The following is an 11335-nucleotide window of genomic DNA, read 5'->3' as shown; positions in this document are numbered from 1 at the left end:
TCGAACAATATATCTATCTATTTATCTATCTATATATATATATATAGAAAGAGAGCGAGAGAGAGATAGAGAGAGGGAGAGAGGGAGAGAGAGAGAAAAAGAAAGAGATAAAATCCCTAAGATGTAACTATCACAAGTTAATACAACTCAGAATAACATACATACATAAGTCTGTCACTGAAAGGTAAAAAAAGACTACTAAGATAAGATGAAGTTCAAAAATCAGCCTCGAACTCTAAAGCTCACCAGTATCTCAAAATATCCTTACTGATGACACGATCTTTACTATTGTGAGTAGTACTCGAACTAGGATCTGTATCAAAAGGGCACAGTAGGAGTGAGTACGGTCTACTTGTACTTAGTAGGTCTCATAGGCTGATTGAGCAAAGTAGAAAATAATACAAGTAAAATACACTGAGCGCATGATTTGCAAACAGAAAAGTCTCCAAACGGTAGCTCATACCGTTTTTACTACAACAACAACAACAACAAACCCAGCAGATTCCCACCTCGTGGGGGGGGGGGGGGGGGGGGGGGGGGGGGGTAAGATGTACGCAGTCCATACCTCTACCTCTGATGAAGTAGAAAGGCTGTTTCCGAAAGACCCCCGGCTCAAGGCTCGAGATACCACACAAACACATAGTAAAGTACAGAAGCAGATTACATAACATAAATACGGCACCCATAAGGAATATAAAACAGAGGAAAGCAGAGGAAAGCACACAGATTCGTAATAAACATGGAACACGGAATACGGAATCATAACAGGAATAAAACCTCCACCAAGTACTTCCCTACACTAGCGACCCAAACTGGCCCTAATCCTCTGCCGTAACTCGCGTCTTCCAGACCTTCCTATCTAGGGTCATGTCCTCGGTGAGCTGTAACTGTTCCATGTCCCGCCTAATCACCTCACCTCAGTACTTCTTGGGCCTACCCCTACCCCGCCTAAAACCATCCAACGCTAGCCTCTCACACCTACGGACCGGGGCATCCATGCCCCTCCTCTTCACGTGTCCGAACCATCTCAATCGTGCTTCCCGCATCTTGCACTCCACTGAAGTCACACCAACCTTCTCCCGAATAGTCTCATTCCGAACTCTATCCCCTCTAGTCAGTCCACACATCCAGCACAACATCCGCATTTCTGCCACCTTCATTTTTTGGATGTGGGAGTTCTTAACTGGCCAACACTCCGCTCCATACAGCAAGGCTGGACGGACTACCACCCTGTAGAATTTGCCTTTAAGCTTGGGCGGCACCTTCTTATCACACAGGACCCCCGACGCGAGTTTCCACTTCATCCATCCCGCCCAATACGGTGCGAGACATCCTCGTCAATCTCACCGTTACTCTGGATCACGGACCCGAGATACTTGAACTTATCCCTCTTACATACCTCCTGTGCTTCCAGCTTCACTAATAGTTCTAAAATATAAGATCAAAAAGGGAAACTATACACACACGTGTATATATATATATATATATATTATAAATCTATAAGGAAAATAAAGTACATATCAACAAGTACAAGAAGAAAACACAAAAGATGCAAATGCAATTGAATGATGTAGTATGGTGGGACTCACATATACACCTTCCAAGCCTCAACGCTTTGGACATGACTCATGAAGGGCTCGCAACTCGTATACTTTTACAATCTCAATAAAGCATACCAGAAAATGACCTCGGCCAAGGGTTTTATAAAAAGAATTTTCATTTTTCTTTCAAAACCAAAGTATCTTAGTGGTGTAAAGTCATCAATGAACATATATAGATGATATGAGGATATAATGCTCACAACCAATAAGTATGAAGATAAAAATCAATTTAATATAGGTAAGAATGAGCTTAGAATCTACTCCATATGGCAATGAGTCATGATATAAGCCTTAATAGGGTACCATTGGTATAAATAGTCATGTAAAACATCAAAAATATTATTTAAAATCCCCCATTCGGGCATCAATTATGGGAAATAGGCAATTAAATATACAAATAAGGTCGATAATATCTAGGCATAACCTCACTTAGACGACTCAATAATACTAATGGCAGTTAATGCATAAGTAGGACTGAATCATCAAATAAAGCTCCTGCGTGGGCATCACATCATTTACCACCTCTAAAGTCAATAATAAAATGCACATAAACCCCCACACGAGCAACATGATGAAATATTGTAATCTCGAAACATGATTTTCAAGACTAATTCCCTAACTCATAACATGCTTTACAAGTTATTAACTACCTAACCCAGTTCGAAGGAAGTTAAGTCATAACCTACCTCAAAGTGTTAAAATTCAAGTCTAGAATCCCTCATTGTGGACCCTTCCCTCTTTGAACGATCTCATCACGAGCTAAAACTATCATAAACATCATCTACGCATAAAAAAAGCTAATGATATCCATAGTAGCTATATTTAAAATGAGTTCAAAATATGTTCGAAAAATGGGTTTAAAAATGAAGAGGGATAAAACTAGAATTTCTCTTTAGAAATATGTTCACCAAGATTATAGGATTCTACAACTGAAAATCGCCTGGAAAACAAGTTAAAAACGAGGTTTAAGTCAAAGAAAAACCAACTTAAAGCTTTACCGCAAAAATCCTAAATATTAATTTTGAAATCGATAAATTAAGGTGTTTTTGATGATATAATCAACAATAACAACAACAACATACCAGTGTATTTCCACAAAGTGGGGTATGGGGGGGAGGACAAACTGTACGCAATCCATACCACTACCTCATATGAAGTAGAGAAATTATTTTCAATTGACTCCTAGCTCAGGACAAATAACAATATAGCAAACAAAAAATATAAAAAAAATAACAAAAATAGATATCACACTGCTAGATAATAAAGGAAACAAGCCACCTAAAGGTAATACTAAAAACTAGCTATTCAAAATCATAGACATCACCAAGCCACCACTAATAAGAGACTACAAGAAACTACAGACACATATACAAACAAAATACTCTTTTCTACTATTATTGACGTACTCCTACCTACTAACTCTCTACCCTAATCTGCATCCTCCACACCTTTCTATCAAGTGTCATGTTCTCCGTAAGTTGTAACTGCTCTATGTCATGCCTAATCACCTCCATATAATATTTCTTCGTCCTACGTCTACCCCACCTAAAACCATCTAAAGCCAGACTCTCACACCTTTGTACTGAAGCATCCGTGATCCTCCTCATCATATGCGCGAATCGTCGCAATTTTATATTTCGTATCTTGTCCTCCACCAAAGCCACTTTTACCTTCTCCTGAATAGTATCATTTATAGCTTTATCCCTCCTAGTAAGTACACACATCCATTGCAACTTCCTCATCTTCGCCGCCTTCAACTTTTGGATGTGGGAGTTCTTAACTGGCCAATACTTCGCACCAGTCACTCTGTAGAACTTACCTTTAAGATTAGGAGGCACCTTTTTATCATACAAGACTCTTGAATTGAGCCTCCATTTCAACAACCCTACACTAATATGGTGCATGACATCCTCATCAATCTCACCATTCCCCTAAATCATAGGACAAGATACTTGAAACTCTATTTCTTCTGAATGGCCTAAAAATCCATCTTCACTTCCATGCTAGCCTAATGCAACAAATAACTAAACTTACATTTCAAGTACTCTATGTTAGTCCTGCTCAGTCTAAATCCTTTAGACTCAAGGGTCTGTCTTCAAACCTCTAATTTATCATTAACTCCTCTCCGAGTATTGTCAATCAGTACAACATTGTCAATAAATAATATACATCGAGTCATCTCCCCTTGAATACGCCGTGTCAAAATATCCATCACCAAGATAAATAAAATCGGGCCAAGAGTCGATCCCTGGTGCAACCCTGTTAGAAAACAAAAAGTTCTCTGAATCTCCTCCTACCATCCTCAGATAAATCTTTGTGCCATCATTTATGTCCTGGATCTATCTAGAGTACGCCGTAGATACCCCTCTTACCTCCAAGCACCTCCACAGAATCTCCTTGAGGACTTTATTATATGCCTTATCAAGATTAATGAATACCATATGCAAGTCTTTTTTCTTCTCCCTAAACTGATCCATAAATCTCCTGACGAGGTGAATGACCTCAGTAGTCAAATGATCTAACATGAAATCAAACTGATTCTAAAAAATAACGACTATCCTCCTCAGCCTCAACTCCAATAGGATGATGATATAATCAATGGAGTTTAATGAGAAGATGAGTTTGGAACTCTCCCAAGCTAGAATGGTGAATAAAATCCTAGAAATAGTCTTTTCCCAAAGCTTCCAAGTCCAAAAATGGTAAAAATCACAAAAAAAATATTTATACTACTCTGTGAATAGTGTCTCATAATTATGATAGTTAACATTGATCAAGTTAAGTTTGGTCATCATGATCACGATAGAAGGGCCCCGTGATTACGATGGTCAAGCCAGACCTGGTCCACCAAAATACGCATAGTGAACGCGGTCCACCCATCACGCAATTGTGATGAAGGATGTCATCGAGGACCGCGATCGCAATACATGGACACACAATTGTGATGAAGGCCTGGTGCATCAACTATTGCACCAGCTGAAATTTTCATTTCAAGGTATCTGAACGAGCCCTCGAAATTCATTGGGATCCCACAGAACTAAATCATATATGCTACTAAGCTAATTTTGATATTCGAACTCAATGGAAATGTCAGTTTTTTTAAAGGTCTTTTACAATAAACTAGCCCCCATGACCCATAAAAGCTTAAATTTAACTTTTTTCAAATAAAGGGTTGAAAAGCAAAATAAAGGTTTTGATCTTGAACTACCCAAACTACTAACCCAAAATTGATGTTTTGATCAAATGGAACTTTTCAAATCGCCATCCAGTGTCCAAAACTCAAAATTTTGACTAAAGTCAAAATAATGTCTTTTAAAGCATCAAATAGTCCCAAACTCTCCCAAATCACTCCCCAAAGCCTGGGAAAATGTGCCAACTATTTCCACACCATAAAATAAATATGTAACAACGACGATGGAGTGTAAAATAGTCAAAACACATAAAAATTTCACATATCAGGTTGCTACATTAACCGCCACTAAAATATTAGTTTGTTCTCGAACTAAAAATTAAATGAAGTACCTGAAGTGGTAAAAAAATTGGGGGTATGTATGCTTCAAATCGGACTCAAACTCCCAAGTAGCCTCCTTAATAAGGTGATGTCTCCACCGGACCTTCATTGAATCAATACTCTTTGACCACAACTTCCTTGCTCCTCCTCAAAGGATAAGTCGAGGTTTAACATAACAAAATCCTATCGAATCACATGGGTATCATCTGGATGACCTTTTCAACAAGGAAACATGATAAATAGGATGTACAACCGATAGATATAGAGGGAAATCTTGCCTATACACCACATTACCATACTTCTCAAGGATCTCAAAAGGGCCAATGAATCTTATACTAAGTTTTCCTTTCTTTTCAAAACTTATCACATCCTTCATGGGTGAAAATTTCAACAAAACTCAATCTCCAAGCACTTATGATACATCACGGGTTCGACGGTTGGCATAACTCTTTTGCCTACTCTAGGCAGCCAATAGCCTCTGCTGAATCAGTCTCACATGATCCATCAAATTTCTCAACACATCTGTACCCCAAAGCCTCTCCTCAAACTAGTCAAACCATCCTATGGGGGATCTATAACTCCACCTATATAAAGACTCAAAAGGCACTATCTAAATATAGGAATGATAGTTGTTTTTATAGGAGAACCCATCTATGAGAAAGTACTAGTCCTAATGTCCATCAAAGTTTATGACACATGCTTGAAGCATGTACTCTAGAATAATCCGCTCAGATTGACCATCCGTATAAGCATGAAATGCTATGCTCAAATCAAGCCGAGTACCCAACTCACTCTGAATAGTACTCCAAATATCTGAGATAAACACAATACCTCTTTCAGATACAATGAAAACAGGGACCCCATGCAATAAAAAAGTCTCCTTAATGTAGATATTGACTAACTTCTTTGCATTATAACTTGACCTTACAGGAATAAAATTTCCTGATCTGGTTAACTGGTTCACAATTACCCAAATAGAGTCAAACTTCCCCAAGGTCAGGGGTAGGGCAATTGTGAAATTCGTGGTGATCTGCTTCCACTTCTACTCAGGATTGGGCATCCTTTACATCATATCACTCGGTCGTTGATACTCATACTTCACCTGTTGATAATACAAATGCATAGCCACAAACTCCATAATATTCTTTTTCATACCACCCTAACAATAATGCTGCTTTAGATCATGATATATTTTGGCTGTCCGTGGGTAAATAGAATATCTAGAACAATGAGCCTCCTCTAAGATCAACACACACACACTTGGACACTAATCCTTAGAATGCCATCAGACTCAAGATATGTCATCTTAGCCTCTCCACTCAACACCTTATCACAAATCAACCTCAATCTATTATCATCAAACTGATGAGCTCTAATTAACTCCATCAATGAAGATCTAGCCTCCACAAAGGCTAACACACGCCTGGGTATCATAATATCAAGCCTAACCAACTGATTAGCTAAAGACTGAACCTTTAAGGCCAACGGTCTCTCTTGGGTCAGAAGAGAAGCTAAACTCCCCATACTCACCATCTTTTAGCTCAAGGCATCCATAACCATATTAGCCTTGTCGGATGATAAAGTATAGTGAGATAATAATCCTTGAGCAACTCAAGCCAACAATGCTATCTCATATTAAGATCTCTTTGGCTGAAGAAATATTGAAGGCTATGATGATCAGAGAAAATATCGCAATACACTCCATACAAGTAATTTCACCACAATTTCAATATCTGAAAACCCATTTGAAAATGAGTTAAAAACGAGGATCAAATAAAAAATCTAACTTAAAGCTTTACCGGCAATTATAATCATTTTGAAATTTAGAAATTAAGCTGTTTTTGAAGATATAATCAATGAAGATTAATGGTAAGATGAGTTTGGAGCTTACCAAGCTAGAATGGTTAATAAAACCCTAGAAATTTTCTTTTTTCGAAGCTCCCAAGTTTAAAAATTGCAAAAAAAGTATTTATACTACTTAGTGAATAGTGTCTCACAATTGCGAACTCTATTCTCGTGATCGTGAAGGTCAATATTGATCGAGTTAAGTTTGGTCATCGCGGTTGCAAGAGAAGGGCTTCACAACCACGATTATCCAGCCCAAATTGGTCCATCAAAATATGCATTGCAATTGCAGCCTACCCGCCATACAACACTGATGAAGAATGTCATAGAGACCCATTATTGTGAAATATGAGCACGTAATCGTGATGGAGGCCGAATGCATCAGACATCAACTAGTGAAGTTTCCATTTAAGGTGTCTGAATGGACCCTCGATATTTGATTGGGACCCCATATAAATAAATCATACATTATACTAGGCCAATTTTGATGTTCCGGCTCAATGGTAGTTCCTGATTTTTAAAAATAGATTGTTTACAACAAATTAGCTCATGAGACCCCTAAAAGCTTAAATTTAACTAATTTTCAAATGAAGGGTCAAAATTCAAAACAAAAGCTCCGGGCTTGAACTATCCATGCTAATGAGCCAAAATAAATATTTTGATAATAAAACTGTCCAAATTGCCATTCGACGCCCAAAACTCAAAATGTTGAATCAAGTCTAACAAATGGCTTTTAAAGCCTCAAATAATTCAAAATTCTGTCAAATTACTCTCAAAAGCCTCGAGAAGCATGCTAACCATCCATACTTCTCAAAATCAACATGTAATAACTACGAGAAAGGAAAAATATTCAAAATACATAAATAGAATAATTTCAACTACGTATGGCAAAATAGTCAAAATCAACGTGTTATTTCAACTACGAATGCGAGCCTCCATTTTATACACCCAACAGTAATGCTATGTGTGACATCCTTATTAATCTTCCTATTTCTTAGATAATAGACCCAATATACTTGAAACTTCTTCTCTTATAGATCACCCAAGTATCAATCCTTACTTTCATATCCACCTCAAATATCACATAATTGAATTTGCTATCACGATCCAAACCAAAACCTGATCGTAATGGGTATCTCAAGTCCATCAAGGAAAGAAGAGAATCCTTTTTGCCTAGTAAAATACAATACAATATAGTTAGTAGTGAATGAATTTCGAACATATAGCAAGATAGAGCTGAGTTTTGAACATATAAAAAGATAGGAAACTCAACCAACTCAGAAAGGAATCTAAGAATTTCAAGAACATCCCATTCCATAGTAATCCACAAGCCTCTAAGAAACCAACATCAATCTAAGGAGGGACATGCCCCCAACGATGGCCCAAAAAAATTGAAAGATAGTCTACGATATAGTGAAACCAAAATATGAAATTAGTGTCTTCTGAAAGATAAAAGCTCACTACTTCAGGCTGACTTACAAGAAATCCAAGGATAACCTAACACTATGCAGGACAAGCAGAAGTGTCTTCTATTCCTACATCGCATGGTGTTAAAACGTCCGACGATAATTAGTGTGGTGAGCGCTAGCATGTAACTCAGGATAAGGATAAAATAATGCCATGATCAGGTCAGTCCAAAACCATTCAAAGATAATGCACACAATCATATGAATATATATAATTAGCTGAGATAGGGTACAAGGTTTAGCGTGAGACTTAAAATCATTAACCTAGACTGTGTAGCTCAACCGTCATCCATACCCATGGGCTATATGGGTCTAGCTCCCCCTGCTATTGGGTCTAACTTCATCCCTTCTGGTTGGGCCCCCATGTATATTATCCCTATGAATCAGGCAAATTTTAGGAAGGGCTAAAGCCATTAAGGATACAACCATTCCAAAATGTATACATGTATGTAATGCGTGAACTATTCACATGGTCAGAAAGACCAAACCCCATACCGATAAATATGGTTTCTATTATTAGTCCCTTGGGACCTTCATCTTTATAGCTCATCTACACAACCTCCTTTAATCCCAATTAAAATATTTACATATTCCCATTCATTGAACCAAATCATCCATTTAGGCATAAACCATTGGCAACGTCATACCAACTATGCTTGCTAGCTATTATCGTCATGCTATTGTAATTATCATCACTTGGGGGCATCCACAACCCCAAAAGGTTTAATTATTCATCCATACGGGGGAATCTACGACCCCCTAGGTTCAATTATTCATTAGCTTGTGGGAATCCACGATCCCCAAGGTTCAGTATAAAACTATTATATTTTAATCACCTTTATACCATGCAGTGGTTCCAAAAGTAGTTTAATATGAATATTATCAAATTCAAATAAGTTCTATAAGATTGGGTTGAGGTTATACTAACTCTAATGTTAAAATCATCAACATTGGGGGAATCCACGACCTCTATTCCCATGAACACCGCCGGAGCATTAGTCAATCCAAAAGACATGACTAAGAAATCATAGTGACTATACCAGGTAAGAAAAGCTCTCTTAGGGATATCCACCTCCCTAATCTTCAACTGATGATAACCCAACCAGATATCAATCTTAGAAAATTACTTAGCACCTTGAAGATGGTCATAGAGATCATTTATCCTAGAAAAAAGATACTTATTCTTCACCTTCACCTTATTTAATTGGTGATAATCTATACACATATGAAGGGAATCATCCTTCTTATGCACGAAAAGAATAGGGGCACCCCACAAAAAAACACTAGGTTAGATAAAACCCTTATCAAGAAGGTATTTTAAATGCTCCTTCTATTTTTCAACTCATCTAGAGCCATTCTATATGGAGGGATAGATATAGGATGAGTATCCTGTATAAGATCAATCCTAAATCTATTTTCCTTTAATGACATCTTGGTATACTTTAAGAGTGAGGAGGGTCATGCAAATCACCTACGAGTAAGGTTGTAGACTCTTAAAGATCAATGATTCTATGCTAATTTTTCAAAGTATGATTTTTAGTTGAATGTTGTGACCTTTCTGGGTCATGTTGTGTCCAGTGAGGGGATAATAGTAGATCCACATAAAGTTGAGGTAGTTAAAAAGTGGCCTAAACCCATGATTCTAATCGACATTTGAAGCTTCTTGGGTTTAGATAGGTATTATAGGAGGTTTATGGAGAGTTTTTATTTGATTTTTACTTTAGTGACTAAGTTGACCCAGAAAAGGGTGAGGTTTCTATGGTTCGATGCTTGATAGGGCATTCTTTAGAAGTTAAAGGACAAGTTGACTTCTGCACTAGTTTTGACCCTACCTGAGTGTATCAATGGTTTTCTTGTGTACTGTGATGCATTTCGTGTAGGACTGGGTTGTGTGTTGATCCAAAAGGTAAGGTGGTGGTGTATGCCTCTAGGCAACTGAAAGTTCTTAAAAGTAATTATTGACTCTTGACTTAGAGTTGGAGGTTGTGGTGTTTGATTTGATGATTTGGTGTCATCATTTGTATGGGGTGGATATTTATATCTATTCAAATAATAAAAGCTTGCAGTATGTATTCACTCAGAATGAGTTTAATCTTAGACAAAGGGTATAGCTTGAGTTGCTCAAGGACTATAACATGAGTCTTCATTACCATCCAAGTAAGGCTAATGTGGTTGCTCATTATCTTAGTAAGTTGTCCATGGGAAGATTATCTAATATGGATGAGGATAAGAGGGGATTGGTAAAGGACATTCACCAGTTGACCAATCTTAGAGTTCATCTCTTGGATTCTGAGGATGGAAGTGTGATTGTCCAAGAGGTGTTCAAGTCATCTCTTAGTGTAGAGGTAAAAGAGAAGTAGGTTTTGGATCCTATCTTGATGCAAATTAAGGTTAATATGGGTTAGCAGAAGGTCATGAAATTTGAGATTAGTAGAGACAGTATCATGAGGTACCAAGGTAAATTGGGTGTCCCCGATGTTGATGGGCCGTGAGAAAAGATCTTGGCTAAGGCTCATGAGTAGAGGTGTATAGTTTATCCTAGTTTGATGAAGATGTATTATAATTTGAAGGAGATTTATTGGTGGAACAATATGAAGAGAGATGTGTCCATTTTTGTAGCTAAGTGAATGGTTTGTTAGCAAGTGAATGTGGAGCACTTGAGACCCAATGGTATTTCCTAAAAGAATGAGTTGCCCATGTGGAAGTGGGAAGTGATCGATATGAACTTTGTTACTAGTCTTCTGCGGTCTCTCTATTAGCTTGATTTAATTTGGGTCATCCTGGATAAAATGAATAAGTCAACTCGATTTTTGCCTCTGTGGACTACTTATACTGGAGAGGATTATACGAAGTTATTTATTCTAGAGGTAGTTAAGCTGCATGATGCTCCAATTTTTATTATTTTGGATCAAGGT

General features: G+C 37.6%; 1 protein-coding gene across 1 annotated transcript; it reads right to left on the bottom strand.

Annotated features, from left to right (window-relative positions):
* Window positions 1–3016: 3016 nt before the first annotated feature.
* Window positions 3017–3505, bottom strand: LOC124887802. The gene has a single exon (XM_047397714.1). It carries the CDS (start codon window positions 3503–3505, stop codon window positions 3017–3019), a length of 489 nt encoding a protein of 162 aa, XP_047253670.1.
* Between the last annotated feature and the right edge of the window lie 7830 nt (window positions 3506–11335).

The sequence above is a fragment of the Capsicum annuum genome, chromosome 10 (assembly GCF_002878395.1).
Source record: "Capsicum annuum cultivar UCD-10X-F1 chromosome 10, UCD10Xv1.1, whole genome shotgun sequence".
NCBI classification, from domain to species: Eukaryota; Viridiplantae; Streptophyta; class Magnoliopsida; order Solanales; family Solanaceae; genus Capsicum; species Capsicum annuum.
Note: the sequence above shows the minus strand (reverse complement) of the source record. Positions and strands in the feature narration are given on the sequence as shown.